Below are 17,368 nucleotides of genomic sequence, written 5' to 3' on the forward strand. Positions count from 1 at the left end.
AAGTCTTATTTGAGCTGCAAACCAATAGGAGAAAATAACTGCAACAAAATTCTAGCTGGAACCTTAGAGTCCTACAGTCTACAGAATGATCTCAAAGCATGCCACGTGGATTTCCACTGTGGGGAAACACAGGTGAACAGGTAGCTTCTGGTTTTGATGAGAAAGTCTCTTGCTGTGAAATAGAATATTTTTGTATCCCTTGGCACAGATGTGTAATGGATCTCCAGGTGATCCCTTAACTCCAAGTAGCAGTCTCTGTGCTGATCCTGGAAATGCTGGTCATACTGATCCTGTGGGGGAAACAGTGTCAAGCACTGCCTGAGAGATTGTGCTTTTGAGGGAAAGGACAAGCATAGGGATTTGTGTTCAAAATGTATCATTTCTCACATCAGATACATTAATTATTCCTTTGTGGGTGCTGTGGATAATCCCAGAATCTACAAATTCTGCTGTATAAGAAAATGTCGGTGGTGTTAAAGGAAGTATCTGCATTTCAACTTTGGAAACGGTTCCCATAACACCAGATTTAAATGATGCTCTCTGATAGTTTCTTGCTTGGCACTTACAAACTAAAAGAGCAGTAAGCGCAAAAAGAGAACTCTGCTGCAGCAAGGAAGTCACCCATGAGGTAGCTGAGCTTTCAAAAACAAGAACAAAGTTATGTTTATTCTCTCCTCTTTTAAGATAAAATAAACATGTATATATATAAAAAAGTGCAATCTCTCATAGCTGTAGTATTTGCCCAGGTAGGTGATCTCCCCAAAAGGATGCACTGGGAGGGAGGACATTTCTGACAAGGCTGGCTTGGTGGTGAGGCAATGCAGTGTAATCCATTATGGAGCCATGTCCTCTGTAATGATTTCCTAGGCACCACTTCACAGCAGCTGATGTGGAGCTGCTCCTCCTGGGAGCAGCATGCTGGGTGTGTGTGCTGGGGTAACCCCACTGTGGCAAAACTGTGCTCCTTTCAGCAATATAAATCAGTGGGTACAACTGGCCATGTGATGAGTAATAAGCTGCAACTGCACAGTGTGAGCCCTGCAGACAGAGAGTAGAAATAAAAAAGTCAGAACAAAGGAGATTCGTGACTGTCTCACAGATTTGTTGTAGCAGCCACCTTGGTCTACTACTGGACTTCATTGATGTTTCAATCCTGACCTCAAGTCAGGGCATAAGAGGAACTATCCTTGGCAGCTCCCTTGATTTAGAACCACTGCAAGCGAAGAAGGAATGAGAACCGCCTTTGTTTGTTATTTTTAAAATCTGACTCCCTGTTGCAAGGCAGTAAGATGTGCAAATGGCTCTTGCACCTGGCAAGTTACCATCAGCAATTATTGCAACACTTAGTGTCTTTCTGCCACCAGCAGAAATCTCTTTGCTCCCTTTCATGTCAGAGATTTCATTGTTCTTATGGGGATGGTAAAATTAAAACCACAAGATTTACTGCTCTAATTCTCTTTTGTTTGTAACAAAAGGGAGAGACGGGGAAGGATGATACATGTAGCTGGATTTTATTTTGTTGGGTTTTTTCTTTTACTGACCAACAAAAATAACTGACAAAAACTGTTTGTTTAAACTCATCAAACAATTCAATTAGCAACTGTGTTGAAGACTATTATTTAGATATAGGAATCTTGCTATTAAGAAAAAAATAGCTGTGACTGCCTTTCACTCTTCTCTGTTTGAAAGCTTTTACATCTGAGCAAGGTGTACTTGATGTATTTCTTCATGTTTCTTTCAGTACAGATGTTTTCTAGTTTTAGATATGTCATTAATGTGGTGTAAATGCCAAGAACACTGTTTTTGACAAATATGTCAAAAATGTTGTTTATGACAAACGTATGTGAGGGAAACAGTGTTTGATAGTAATCCAGTTTTCATTTGTAACCCTTTCATTATTTTCACTTTTTTTCTTTGTGTGACCTGACACGGTTTGCCAAATCAGACTTTTCCAAAGGGACGTGTGTGAACACAAGTGCAATTCCCATGTTCTAAACCAGCATCAGACAGTGAGCTATTAAAATCTGAGCTCTTGACTCTCAGTTCAGTGGAGAGAAATGAGAGCAATCAAATAATCAAATTCACCAGATGCCTGGTGGAAGGAGGTGAACTGCTGCAGGAGCTCAGAATGGCTGCTTTGCACCTCCTGCTCCAGAGTTTACAAATTGAGGTGAAAACAAGAACTCATTTTTAGCTCCTCAACAGTATTTCTTAGACGCCCTGGATATCATATAAGCCATGCTCAGTGATGTAGGAGATCATTTCTCTGAAGCTGCAACCTTGGCATTTTCAAAAACAAGCTTCTGCTCTGGCTAAAATTCATGCACATTTAAAAAGAAGTTTCAATTACAGCCCTGTTGAGCTTTAATTTTCTCTCAATGAAATTAAACTCTTCATCAGATCTGCATATTTTCAGTATTAGCGGACAGGCTGTATTAATGGATGCTCCAGGTAATCAAGACAATGAGATTTCATTACCTGACCAGTCTTGCTAGAATTTGTGGAATATCATACTTTTCCTTGCTTCGAGGGTTGGTCCCTTTCATTTGCCAACTACAGGCCCCAGCGTGCTTGTTCTGTGGACAAATTGATAAATTAGCCAGCTGCCGAAAGGGAGTCATTTGACTCACCTGAAATGAGCAGCAATGGGATGAAAATACATTACCTCTGTCCCACTGGGTAAGCCTCAGATTGTATTGAAATAGAATTAGGTCGAGGGAGTCAATGTAGTGGATAATAATGAAATGTTTAATGTGGATTAGCTGCATATAAAATTAATACATTAGAATGAATTGCTGAAGAAATGAAACTGTGTCAGACCTTTATCCTGTCTCTAATATTAGACTTAAAATCGCTGCAGTCTTCTGTTTATAGATGAGCATAAGAAAAGCTATTGAATTTGTGTATTATTTGGGTAAGTATTATAAATAAATATGTATACACCAGAGCTGTCAAATCAGGATCCAACTGAACCATTGCTAATATATTTGAGTCTGAACCAGACCTGAGAGGTTACAGACAAGAATATAAACTGAAAACTCCTTAATCACCTGGGCGGGCTTTTTTCTTCTGGGAGTTAAATCTAAACGTAATATTTGTTTTGGGCCATTCAGAGGTGAGTTGTAGTGTTGCTTTACTCTTAATAAATTATTTAATACAAAATGGGCAAACCTTCCAAACTAATTGGCAAATACAATCTTTGTGAGTATAATCTTTGAGATAAGCTGTGAGGTATGGAAGTGCTGGAGAATGAACTGAGACATAAAACTTGAAAGTATTCATCTGCAATCTAGGAGGCTTTGGGGTTTTTCTAATTTTTAAAGCTTTCTTGTTGCATCCTCTGTCCTAGGTTCTTTTCTGTTTCTCAATGCATCAGAGAGGCCGAACCCCACCATCCTGAGCCCTTGGCTGAGGAGCAACAGTGACCAATGTGTAGTTCAAGTGGCTGTGTACAAGTCTTACCAGCAGAGTGGAGAATATATTGCTCGTGTCCATCCCATTGATGAGAGCAGCAGCGAAATCCTATCAGAGGAGAGCCCAGAGAAACATGGGTAAGTCTCATCCTCTTGTTTGACTCACAGCTTGAATTGAGAAAAATCACTCTATTGTGTAGCAGTAGAGCCACAAAATGCATGCTGCACATCTGAGAGGAGCAGGACACTCCTCTGAGAAGATGCTTGTCTTGCATGGGTCTAAAATATCATAGAAGGTGGAGATTGGTGCTTATTTTATTATACAAAGCATTAGCAAACTTCTAAATCCATGTAATTGAGTCTCTAAGTCAACATCACATTTATTCTCAGTGCTTGCAGGTACAGATAGAGCGTGGATACTCATCCTCAGGTTAAAGCTTTTCTGCCTAATTCTCTCTGTGTGATTGCTTTTTACTACTTCTTAACCCATGTATACTATTGGGCTTAGAATATCTACTGAGTCTTTGCAGTTTCATGTGCCTGCATACATTTTCAGTTTTGTCTTCACTTCTGTTTTTTTTTACCCATAAAGCTGTTCAGAAGTACTAGCAGGGGAGGAAAGCTTTTGATCTTTCAAGGGTGCAACTGTTTGAAATGTTTTATCCTCTTTGTGCAATTAATCTTGATGATGTTTTAATTTGTCTGACTTCCTGTGTATTCTTTTAAATTTTTGTTAGCAGCAAAACAGCAGGAGATGAACAGAGTAAATATTTCAAGATGCTGTAGGAGTAGAGTAACTTGGAATTTAATTTGGATATATGTGAGCCTAATGTTCTACCTGCTCTGTATACTGACTATTTAAAATTTTTATTTCTTACCTTTGTTGTGAAATGTGTTAAGCAGCATAATTTTTACCAAACATCTCAAATGTTCTTTGTTTTGATGTGATAGATTAGAGAGTTTCTAATAGCAAATCCTGCTGGCTTGTACTCGTAACAAGATGTGATTATCTGATTACTGTCTACAGCAAATTCTGTATCTTCCAGTAGCAAAAGGAGAATGTGCAATAAAAAGCCTTGCAGGAGATAACCTAACTCATAGAAACAGTTTGAATAGTTGTAATTCTCATATAACACATGGCCTATAAAAGTGAGGAGGAGAGCTTGAGTGTGGATCTAGATCATACTTAGTTCCAGCAACATCATCCAAATTGTAAATTGCTGTTGATGTCTGGGGAGAGGTAATTAGAGGAGCCACAGCAGCTGTCTTCTTCCTTAGCTCTTTGCAAATGCTGTGTTCTGTGTCACAGCTAATAAACATGCTTTGTGCAAAGTGCCTCCTGCGTTGGCACTGCCACTGCTCCTTGGCACTCGCAGGGAATATTGCTGTGTGGAAAAGGCTCTGGTCTGCTGCGTGGAGGAGCTGCGGCTCGCATCTGTGGGTGGGCACAACTCACCAGGAGCACGGGCAAGTGCCAAATGTAAGGAGACTTGAAGGGAAGGGAAAGATTACTTTAAGTACAGTAACAAATTCCTACCTTTGCCATCTGCTGGAGATAACGTGGATGGCTCAGCTGTGTGCTGCAGATGGAGATCGTCACCACAGTAAAGAGGGTTTGTGCTTTTACAGAAGGTGGCTTTGGTTATAGCTTGACAGTCCCATATGCTTGCCAGAAGTGCAGCTTGCTGCCCAACCAATCTCTGTGGTGTGTGGAGGGCTGAGGATGTGCCTGTGTCTTTCATGGGTTTGTATGTCTGACTCCTTGATACTCCGTGTGCTGGAAAATTCCAGTTGGAGCAACCAGCTGGTTCATTTTCCCCTCCTCCTTTGGTCCTGTCCCTCCACTGCAAGAGGCAGTAACTCTTCTCTAGGCTCAGCAATGCAGAAAAACTCTGCTACTGTGCCCACATAAATGTCACATGGGGATGGTTAAATAGCTTCCCACAGCCACAGATGAGGAGGTTGCAATTTGTCACAATTTGCCCTGAATCTTCATTCCAGAACGGGAGTGCCCCTCCTTTGTTTGGAGGGATAATATCAGCTATTCCAGCTCTGATAACAAAACATGTAAATCTCACTTTTTAAAGCATCTTTTTTCCTTTAAATAGGAATCCAGTATAGCTGATCGAAAGTCAAGAATAATTCAATGGAGTTCTTAAATGAACTATCAGTCCTACAGTGGAAATCTCTTCTGTTCAATATTTTATTTTGTCTTGGAAATTGCAAACAATTGTGTTCTTTTATAATGAGTTCTTTGACCATGCTATAACCAAATAATTTCTAGAATTTTATAAGGATTTTAGCTCTAGGCACAAAGTAATTGAATTCTTCAATGATGAGTCTGTGCTAGAAATAAAAACACTTTAAAGTTTCACAGATGACACTTCTTTGATTCTGCATGCTTTATAATATATTGCTTTGCAAACAAGAGGTGTAAAGTGTGTGTAGCTGCCAGAGACTTTGTATGTGCAGTAGTGAGTCCATGCTGTTGTTTGAAATCAAGCTCATCACAGGAAAAATGTGTTTTTGTTAAAAAAAAAATGCATCTGAGGGGTGATAAAGCAATAAGTTAATTCCAGGGTGGATTTTCTCAGATATTGAACCATGCACAGCACTAATACCTTCTTTACCTTTTTTTTCTTTTTTAAATTGCATAACCCGAATTACATATATTAAGACCACACAAGGTCTTTACAGTTCACCCACATTTACAGCAAAAAGTGGATGCTGTCAGATATTACTGTTTCATTCAGGGTGAAACCAGGCAAGCCAAGGTTTTGGGCTTGAGGCTGATTTTAAGTAGAATATATGTAAAGCTATGAAACTGTATTAGGTGAAGACAGCATGACACCCAAATATTTATTTGTTACCAGAGCTCACCCTTGCTGTCTTAGTGTGTAAATTACTAGGTGTTATTATACATAAAGACTCAAAGTAGAACTATGGGTGTTCTGTTTGCTCCTCTGGTCTTATTCCTTAGAAAAAAAACCAGCCACAGCCTGTGGACTAGAGTTGTATGAGTTCCATAATGAGCAAGAGGGGTTACAGAAATCGTTGTGTGGAAGACACCAGCTTGTTTTATTTTCTTACCTACATATTTCACTGCAGTTGGTGTATTGCATGCAGGAAGAAAGGTGGCTGTGCTAAGATGCATTGCACTGCAGTAGGGTGTGGCAGATGGAACATACACCAGGATCAGAATGGCAGAAGTGACGGCTGGGAATGGTTCTTGAGTGATGAAAACCAGAGGCTGGCAAAGGAATAGTTATCTTGTGGTAGACAAACTCTGCCAAATACAATCATGACTTTTATATATACTATTTACAAGAATGCTTGCTACTCAGAAGGTAACTATGTCCTTATTTATCAGTTGAGCAGAATTGTTAACTTTTAAAAATTATTATTATTTTTAAAGAGGGGAAAGGTTTTACTCCAATTTAAGCACTGTGGGTTTTGGAACACCTTTAGGTTAGACCTTCCTAACTTAACTCCTAAAAAATCAGTAGGACTCCTTTATGTGGAACAGTACATCACTGTGCTCTATTAGAGTTAGATGTGTTGCATGGAAGTGTTTCTCACTGCTCTGAGTCTGTGGATGTTTGTGATGTGGTTAGTCTCTTCTGACATCTCGTGCAATTGAGTTGGGTTTTATAAGCACCCACAGATGATACAGGGAGAGAACCAGTGCACAGCTATTGATCCTTTGTGCTGGCAAAAGAGTTGCTATAATTCCTGCCATGGAGCACAGCACTCTCTGATTTGTCTCAAATGACACCACATGTGGGTACTATCTTTTGAGGTTTTTCTGTTCCCATGGTGCTGTATACATTCCTTTTTTGATATTTAATGGGGTTCCCATTTTCTGTTTCTGTAGGTGAGGAGATAACAAGTATGGTTATGTTGCATATTGGTAATTTAGCAAAGCAGAATTGCTGCCAGTTTGAATGTTGACTTTTGGGTGCTTGTCAGACTGTCACTGTGGCCACTGATTTAATTTCACTTCATATTTTTTTCCCATGTGTTAAATTTATAATTATAAAGCAAGTAAGATTGTAAGCGTGCTGGAGTGGAGAAAGCACAAAGGAAATCAAGGAAATCTTGTCAGCAAGGTTAGCGTTTGTAATGAAGGATTGATTTTCATTTCTTTAAATCTGTGTAGTTTGGAGAAATTAAAATTGGGCAAGGACAAAATTATCATGTATTACTTTGCACCTCTACTTCCACTGTTAATGGTGAGCTGCAGTATTATATACGATATATCAAACCAAGCTTTTTATAAGAACATAGCAAGTGACACCGAATTTCAATATGGTCTCTTATTGTAGACCTCCCTCATCACCAAGCTCGAGATTGATCTGAAGACTTTTGTGTAAATATGTGAAGTCGAAGGTGTTTCTTAAATAAAACATGAAATGTGAACAGGCATGAGAAAGGAAGTCATAAAACACTAATATTTCACTAGCCAGTACTTGGGTAGGTATATGAATACTGGTGCACAGAGCACTTCCAACAGAGCAGGTTCACCTGGTTCTGAAGGTTGCTGCAAATCATGATAGGCTATTCCCTTTCTGGCATCTACAACTTCACTCAAGATTGATTGCATTGATAGATGTCAAGGAAAATATATGAAAGAATCAGTAGTATCTGTCACATTTGACCTTGGGGTTTGAAATCTGAAGGTTATTTCTTGTACTAGTCTTGTTCCTTTTCTTTCTTTCTTACCAGTAGCTTCAGTAGCCTGTCTCAGAGACCAGGAGCTACATAGAAGGATTTTTTTGCTTGTTTTATATTCTTTTTGTGTGGATGGGGAAGGTTTGTTTGATTTATTTCATTCTATTTTTTTCCCCTTTGCCTTGAAAAATTTCATTAATTAAATTCAAGCCTTTGTTTTCCAAATGCCTGGGCTGAGACATAAAAAGAATGAAGACCAAAGTCTTAGTGTGTATTTGAGACATTTAAACTTATTTTTAGCATCAAAATATGTCTCAAAATTTACAGGGTATTTTTACTCTCAGAGAATTCTAAATCGGGAGTTTAAGTGATTCAGTTCAAACTATGTATTTGAGAAATTCAGGTAATCCAGGAAAATAATTTGGATTTATGGATTTGTTAGAAACTAAGCTCTCTCACCCTGATGGCCAGGCACCACTAATCCTTAATTTTAGATAGATAACTTGAATTGTTCTAGACAGAAAATTAGCACTTAAACTTTTTCTGTGCTATTACCCACTAGCCAACTTTTAGTCCCTTTCAGTCTGTGAAAATAAGTGCAAAGGAAGGCAAAAAAAAGAGGAAAGAAAAGCAATGACAAAGTTGGAGTTGCTTTTCCCCTTTCTTTTTTAAAGGATACTCTATTTGACATCTAGGAAGAATCAGTTTGATATTTTTGATAGCAAATGCTTGCATGTGGAAAAAAAATTTTCTTCTCCACCTAATAAACCTTTGGTTTTTCCAGTACCTCAAGTCAAGATCTGAGGAAAGCTTTAACTGTCGGTCATGGCACCTTGAGGAGTTCGTTGCTATCTACAAAATCCAGTTTGTGCAACATCACAGAATCAATTAGGCTGGAAAAGACCTCTGAGATCATGAAGTCCAATCTTTGTCCAAACACCACCCCATGGTGTCAACTAGACCATGGCACCAAGTGCTATGTCCAGTGTTTTCCTGAACACCTCCAGAGATGGTGACTCCATCACCGCTGTGGGCAGCCCATTCCAATGTCTAGTCATCCTTTCTACAAAGGAACTCCTCATAATGTCCAGCCTTAGCCTCTCCTGGTGCAGCTTGAGATTGTGTCCTCTCATCCCATCACTGGTTGCCTGGGAGGAGAGGCTGATCCCCACCTGGCTACACTTTCCTTTCAGGGAGTTGTAGAGAGTGATAAGGTCTCCCCTGAGCCTCCTTTTGTCCAGGACAAACACCCCTAGCTCCCTCAGCTGCTTCTCATAGGACTTGTGCTCCAGACTCTTCACCAGTTCCATTGGCCTTTTCTGGAAACACTCCAGCACCTCCGTGTGTTTCCTGCAGTGAGGGGCTGGACACAGGATTTGAGGTGTGGCCTCCCCAGTGTCAACTACAGGAGGACAATACTTCCCTGGTCCTGCTGGCCACACTCTTGCTGATCCAGGTCAGGATATCCTTGGCCACCTGGGCATACTCTGGCTCATGTTCAGTGCTGTCAATCAGCACCCCCAGGTCCTTTTTGGCTGGGCAGTTTTCCAGCCACTCTGCCTCCAGCCTGCAGTGCCGTTGTTGTGGTCTAAGTGTAGGCTCCAGCACCCAGTATTGTTGAACCTCATGCTGCTGGAGAGATTTAAATTAAAATCATCAGGATCTGTAAGGTAAAATACAGCACTGCAAAGTTTTAGGCAATAGTATGAACCTGATATAGAAATGTCTGTACATTTGTAGACCATTTTCTCATTCCACTTGGGCACAAGATTATGTGGCTCAAATAGTCACTTTCACACTAGGGTGAAGTAAATGTCTGTACACTTCTGTTTTAAAAGTCTTCGTGGTTTTGCTGCTGCTGAAGTGCTCTATTATTACTTAAGATAAACATAGATCCTTTTTGGAGATTGTTTTTCATTTTAGAGCATGCCTTATTTTTCTTTGTAGCCTTAAGTCAACAAAGCAGTGTCTTCTAAGGGCTCTGGAAAGATTTGCTGTGCTGTCAGTTGAGATTGGGCTGTAGCACCTTATTTCTTCTTCCATCTATATGGAAGTGAACTATTTGTTACTATTAATGATATATTAATATTACCAGAAACTGAATTTTGAGTGTTATTCACTGTTGTGGCAGATAATATTGTGAAGGAACAGTATCCTATGACCTCTTGGACCAACCAAAGCCAACCAGCTTAATTCAGTAGTGAGCAGTTGCAATTACTTTTTTAGCAGTTGGTCATAGTCCCAATCAAACTGATGGAAAATCAGTTTGGGGCAACGTGAGGGGAAGGTGGTCTTTCTTTTCTTGTAATATATGTTATCAGACAGTTATAAAAGGCAGTGCTGCCTTTTATCAATGTTTGCCAGATTCATGCAAATAGGAAGACCAAAGTTGTGTAGTATAGCTCCAATTACAATGATGAAACAGTGGGGGATGTAATTTTAAAGTTGAAATAAAGTAGAAAATGAGAAGTGCATGTCAAGCATGAAAATTTTGCTTACTATTGAAATACATTACTTATTATGTAGAGAATGGAAAAAAAAAAGACAAAAGAGAAGCATATTGTTCAGGATAAAGGCTCACTTTTTACCAAGTGGAATAGCATTTTCTACTGCTTTGAACATAGTGCTGAACACACTGTAGTGTAGGAGAACTGGGGTGGGGAGCTGGATTCCTAGTATGCCTTGGCACAAGGATCCTTGTGGCTTCCCAAATAATCACAGGACCTGTTGGTGACCTTCAGCCCTGGGAGCTAGTTCTGTCCAAGAAACCTCAGAGTCTGGCACATCTGACTCTGTAGAAATGATGCCAAACTGACCACACTGAGAGTTCAGCCACCCTTTGTTCACCAGGTTTGGATATTTCTTCTTTGAAACCAAAGATTCCTTAATATAAATCATTTCTTACATGGCTAAAAAAATTTTTTCAGACCTCTCTGAGCAACCTAATCCAACTTTTATACTGTCCAAATCCTGGGCAGAAAGATTTGTCATCCTAAACTTTTGTACCTTGTATCCTTCAGAATTATTTTCAGATTCCTCTTTTCTGGTTATGTTATTCTCACTTTCTAAAGTGTGGGTTGGCTTTTCCCCCCCATTCTCTCATTCTTGTTTCCTTGTTTTATAGATCTTGTATTTTTTTTTTTTCTCTACACAGAGGCTTCTACTTCAATTTTTAAAGTCATCCTAAACTAATCTTCACAACCTCATGTTGATGTTAGTCCATGATGTACTTCCTATCAGTTTGGGCATGTCAGGAAGAATTGAGTTTTGATAAAACCTAAACAAGCAAAGCACCTACCACACATCCACACACCACCCAGCCTCGTCTTCCCAAGCTGCACAAACACTTCAGTTTGTTGTCTTTTTCTTTGTTTAGGTGTCCTTTCTGCTGTATGAAACTGCAACAGTCTTTTAGGATCCTTTGCTGTGTCCAAGTAACTTTGCCCATAGCCAAATGCTTCCGACATTTGTTTCCAGACACTAGGCAATTAATATTGCCAGCCTTGTTTCTAGTTATTTTTCACTCCCCTCCAGCTAAGCTCTCTGACATTCTGCTGTTGGCCAAGTTTTATAACAAGCCTGTGGTATAATTGCTTTCTGTATCTCCTACTTACTTTTGACCTTAAAATCCTTCTGAGTTCTGTGCAACCTCCTCTGCGGCTGTCCCATTTTGGAGCATGGCTTTGTCATTGTGTGCAATTTCCTTGGGGCTTTCCCTGCTAATGCTTCAGAATCTCTTTCTTATCCAAGGCAAATCTACCCTGCTGTAGGAAGTACTGTAGAAGATTTACAAGGTAATATTCCTGCTTTCAATTTCGGAGAAAAATTAACTAGGTGCTGATAACTTTGCAAGACTTGAAAATCGTGCCCTTGAACCATCCACCTGCTAAAAGGGTTCCTGTAGTGGGAATGCAGTTGATTCTGCATTCTAAGTCAGGTTCTTGGCTATTCCCCTGAAATTCTTGGTGGTCTTCCATGACTTGCAGCACAGGGTTCAAGTTTTGCGGGGCAGCTTTGCACCCTCACTTTAAAGAGCACTGTCTGTATTGCTGCTCACCAAAAATATTGCCTATTATTCTCAGCTGTGGGTAAATTATGTGTTTTACACACAAGAAAAAAGACAGCTCTGATAAACTTGACCTCTAACTTACAATTTGCTTCTGCATATTAAAAAATCAAAGGCTTATTCAACAGGAATTAAGAAGCTAATTCTCAATAAATTCCCACATGGGAAATTGAATGAAGGCTTAGAAATTATTTAGATTCTGATGCGTGCTGCAGTGGCAGAGGCAGCAGCCTGAAATTCTTTTCAGTGATTGAGAAAACACAGCATGACTTTGCACAGGGATACAGTGAGGACTGAGCTGTATGACACCAGTGTGAAGCACTTTGCAGAGATTTTAATTTAAAACTTGTGTACCATATTTGTTAAACAGTATTGCTCCTGCCTGAAAGCATTTTTCTGTCAAATACCTACCTTTGTTTTGTTTTGAATTTTATTGCTTTCTATAGCACACATCTAGTACAGTAGAAATTATATTCCTTTAATAAAATACTTTTTCAAGAGCTCTTTCTTGTACTAGCAGTGCAAACCATTACTGTCAGCAGCTACTCTAGCAAAAACATGGGCTTTGGGGTTGACACCAACACCAAAGGCACAGGTTTCAGACAGCCTTGTCAGATCTATTTTAAATAGTGCTTGAATCAGGTTATTTCTTCACTTTTGCACTTTTGTAGAAGGCTTTCCCTGTGCTGTGCTTGGCTATTCTTCAGTATAGGGAAGCTATGAACATTCATGGCTTGCACAGTAGCGTTTTGATATCTTGTCTTGTCTGGAGAAATGAACAGCCTTCCCCACCACATTTGGAAGTTCTGGACCTTCCTTTTTTTTTAATTTTTTTTTTTTTTCTCAAAGGGTTTTGTTCATGTGTTTTACTTTACAGACATTGAGTTCTCTGAGTCATCAAGAGCAGTTACCAGTTTTTTATTAACATCAATCCATAACCTTACAGTATCTGTTGTGTCTTAGATCAGGCTGACTAAATATGATTTTCTGTTGGGAATAGCAGCAATGAAGTCTGTCTGCTGAATGTAATTGGAGTTTTTCCTGATCATCCCTGGCTTGGAGTACCATTCATGCTGATGGATTGAGGCCACAAAGATGCATAATAAAGTTCCTTTGGACAAGGTAAAGATGTTCCAAACTAGGACTTGAACCAGCAGCACGTCTGTCATCCTTGGTGAACTTCACATGAGATTGCAGAAGATTGGCACAAGTCTAAATTTTTCACAAGGCAATGAAGTTTTTATGACTCTGCTTTATCTAGCAAGGAATACAAGCAGTAGAATAAATGAGACTAAGTCAACAGCCACTCATATTCAGATCAGTGACCAGTTATTGTGATGCCTTTATAATAGAACAAAATTACACTAAGGGGGAGATTTTATCAAAATATTTGCATTGAAATTCTTTTTAATAAGGAACCAAATAATCTGATTTTCTTCAGCAGAAGAAAATTCCAAAGTGTAGAAGTTTCCCTGTGCAATGTGCTTGCTCAGAGATGTTAAGATAATTTTAGTTAGATAATTGTTGTTGGTGGATTAAGCGCAATGGACGACCTGATTATTTTTAGGATGTTAAAGCATCCTAAGTGTGCCTAACTAAATTTACTGCCACACCAGAAAATGAAACCATGAGATGATCTGTCTGGATATTGTCTTAGTTTAAGTGTGTTCTCAAATCTAGCAACTAGGTTTTTTTGCATCTCTGCCCCTTTCTACTCTAAATGCCTGTCTTTCAGGAGACTGTGGTTTGGGAAGTGTGGGCTAATGCTTTTGACATCTCAGATCCATATCAAAACCATGATGATTGCAATTTGTTATTATTTCATGCCAGATGAGCTGTTCAGATGCCCATTTCTTAGTGGTCTCTAAATTAAACCTGACACAAGTTGATTTCCCTTTTTTATAAAGTCTGTTCTCTGGGAACTTGAGCTCCTTTCATCCCTTTAGGCAATTTTTCCAGGTCAGGGCTGTCACATGTATGTGGTCTCTTTGAAAGGGCATTGTCTGCTCTTAGTTTCTGTTTTAGATGGGGCGTTTTGATTGCTGGTATCAAGGCAGTTACAGCTGTCAGTGAAACAGCTGCTCTCAGACAATGAGATACCATCAACTTCAACGTTTATCGACAATCAGACCACTGTCAATATAATATTCTTTTCAAGAACATCCTGCCTTCTTTTTACTTATTGCCTTCCACAACTATTCTATTATGAAGCAGGGAGGAAAAATATCCTATAGGATTTTACTGACCTCTTTCCTCAATAATTAAAAAATGGAGGGATTGGTGTGGTATTGGCCAACAGAATTTGTGTCTTCCTATCAGCTCTTTTATCTATTCTCAATATTCACAGGGATCACTTCTCCAGTTCCCTCTATCTCAACACTTTTCCATTCTAGTTTTGTATTCCAGGCTCTTCTTCTAAGCAGTTTTCCAAATCTTCAATAGGTCTCATGTTGTCTCTCACTTCATCTTCACTCCCTCTCGTGTGTTCCTGTCCTGCTTGTCTTTGACTTGGATATATTTCTTGATAACAAATTCTGGGTCCATAAAAGCTGGGGGAGCATCATGGTTTAACTGTGAAGAAAATTAGCTCTACCTCAGCCCAGACCAGCACGGGGAAGCACTGAGCAGCTGATTTTGTGTGCTCAGCTCTGCTACTGCCAGTTGCAGCCCAGGGTGTGCACTGGACACCTTTCTTTGTGCAGTTCAGCTGCTGCTTGTGTAAGAAAATGTCAGCCAAGAGAGCACAAACATCAGCTTCTTAGAGTTTGTAAACTGGCCTGAGTGAATTTTTACAGCAATGGCCATACAAATAAAGCAAGGGATTCTATTGCTCTCCAGCAATGCTTTCATCAAGTGGTCTGAAGGACTCTTAATAACGCTGAGACCCAGCTGAAGGAGGTGGCACTTTACAGGTGGACACAGTCAAGAATTTAAGAGGTGTTCTAGCAGATCATTAGTGAACTTGGTATTCAGTAGATGTGTGACTGAATGGAACTGCATCTATGATTTTTTAATTTTTTTTTTTTTATACTAGAAGACTGCAGGTTTTGGTGGAGAGAGATAATGTTGATGTCTGGGTTTTCACAGTCAAAGGATTCTAGTGGAGATTTTAATGTGCATCCTCTCTGCCTCACCTGAGAGGCCCAACACTGTTTGGAAAATGGGCATTAATCCACTGAATTTCAGCATGAGCACAAAACCTAGATTTTGCATTTGTTGCAATACAGACACATTTGTTGGGGCAAAGTTAAGAGGAAGAAATAATTGTTCATAGGCTAGGACTATTCTAGCTCTGCATCTGTCCCCAGGTCCTCCTCATGAGCAGCACTTGGCAGACGTTTCTACCCTCCATGGGACAGGCACTGCATGTACTGTTTCCATCTGCTCTTCCCCGTGCTCCTCTCAGCTCTCCTTAGTGCATTAATACTCCCCATTCCTGAGAAATGGATGCCTGATTTCTCTCCGTCTAACTAAATTGTGAACGTTTTTTTTCCGCAAATTAATCACTACCCCATCCCAATTTCATGTGCCTTTGATGCCTGGTTTTAATTGCCTGAAAATAGAAAGCTTCAATGAGCAGAAAAATTAAAATTGCAAAATCCTGATGGCTTTTTGTAGTTGAGTTATTTGCCTCCAACATCAACCTGAAGAGTGTTTTTCACTTGGGTTTTTCTTTTTTTTTTTCCTTAAGTGAGTGAATGTCTTATTAGTTTTCCCTTTCTGACAGAGCCACGGGCTCAACCGCAGTGGATAAACAACATTTTAGCTCCAGAACATGAAACAAGTTCTGCATTCCTAGATTCTGAAAGAGATCTTGCAAGCCAGATCTTTCCCCTTCTTGTGAAGCAGGACTTGACTTAGGAACAAAACTGGTATTTCAAAAGATTGAAACCCCTAATACATAGCAGAGTTTCTGGGATTTCATGAGGGGGATAAAAGTGGTAATGAAGCACATTGTGTTCAGCTGAAAAAACCAGAATTAATTTAGGACAATTACATTACTTCTTTTATTTAGAAAATGTGTCTTCCATGAAATCAGGACTTTTCCCATGAAAAAAACTTGGTGTTTTTCCCATATTGGTTTCTTGGACTGACCCCAAGTGCCTTCTTAGCACTGTTCAATTTTCACAGGGATTGTTCTTTGTTCCTGTGAGACAGCACCTCTTCTCCAGCCACTCAGTAGCATGTCATGGAAGTGACATGAATTGCAGAGCATCATCAGAATGCTGCTGGGAAAACTCTTCACTCAAGGAATCATAGCACTGGAGTGTCATTCTCAGTGTTTCTGAGTGTGCTGCTCAGCAGCATGGCTTCATAAGAAAGTGCAGAATGCAGTTGAATGATGAATCTACTCAAATATTGCAGGTCACGTATGTAAAGCATGCTGATAAATGAATATCCTTATTTTTGTTTGCTTTAAAGATGACAAAAATGTGCTCCTGCTTTACAAATTGTTTGGGCTTATAGAACTTAATGAAGTGTAGTAGCAGAGCCGAAGGGTCCCATGTTTTCTCAGACTGAAGAGTAAAGTTACTTTGTGAAGAAAAACCCCGCTAGTGTAGAACAAGGTAATTAATTATTGAGTGGAAAACAAGCTGTCTGTCACATTGCTAGATTTCAAATCTGAAATTTGTTGCCTTTTATCCACTTGGGTTTTTTTTTTCTGGAACTGATATAACTGTTTCTCCCAGTATTGACTTTTTCTTAATCACTTCTGCTTGTAGGCTTCTGTAATAATTTACGCAGTGATCATGCTCAGCTATTATCTGCTGACTGATAATAGAGTTTGTTTTACAAACAGCATTCACTGTAATGTAACTGTTCAGTATTGGCACAGTGAGACATGGTAATAAATTCTGCAGGTTAATGTCATTCTTTACTCAGCTTTTCCTCAGTTATCCATCAGAAAGTATTTTATTTTCTGTTCCTTGCCTGTGACAGCCCTAGTGGGAGTTGTTTGGGTAAGTGAATTTTTTCAGCTTTTAGGTGTAAAACTGATTTTGATGCCTTTTGCCACTGAAATGTATTTTAACCATCCTATTGGAAAGTTCAGGATCTTCTTGAGGGGCAAAAACATAGACTATATTGGCAGTCTTTTTATACAGTTACCCTTTTGAACACAATAGTTATTTAGAGTTGAAGACCCACAGGTTGCCTTTGGGAGGAAGAAAATCTGGCAGTGATACCAAAGGCTTGGATCATCCTGTTGATCTGAAAG

At 39.4% G+C, this 17,368-nt stretch overlaps 1 protein-coding gene across 4 annotated transcripts in view; it reads left to right on the top strand.

Annotated features, from left to right (window-relative positions):
• The window catches only part of ALK (ALK receptor tyrosine kinase), a 306,665-nt gene that overhangs the window by 139,319 nt on the left and 149,978 nt on the right, over positions 1 to 17,368 (top strand). For all 4 annotated transcript variants that reach the window (XM_086871346.1, XM_086871357.1, XM_086871366.1 and 1 more), the window contains one exon: positions 3,350 to 3,551. In XM_086871346.1, the coding sequence (XP_086727472.1) occupies positions 3,350 to 3,551 (202 nt within the window). The remainder of the gene's footprint in view (positions 1 to 3,349; positions 3,552 to 17,368) is intronic.

The sequence above is a fragment of the Cyanistes caeruleus genome, chromosome 2 (genome assembly GCF_971803275.1).
Source record: "Cyanistes caeruleus chromosome 2, bCyaCae1.hap1.1, whole genome shotgun sequence".
Lineage (NCBI taxonomy): Eukaryota > Metazoa > Chordata > Aves > Passeriformes > Paridae > Cyanistes > Cyanistes caeruleus.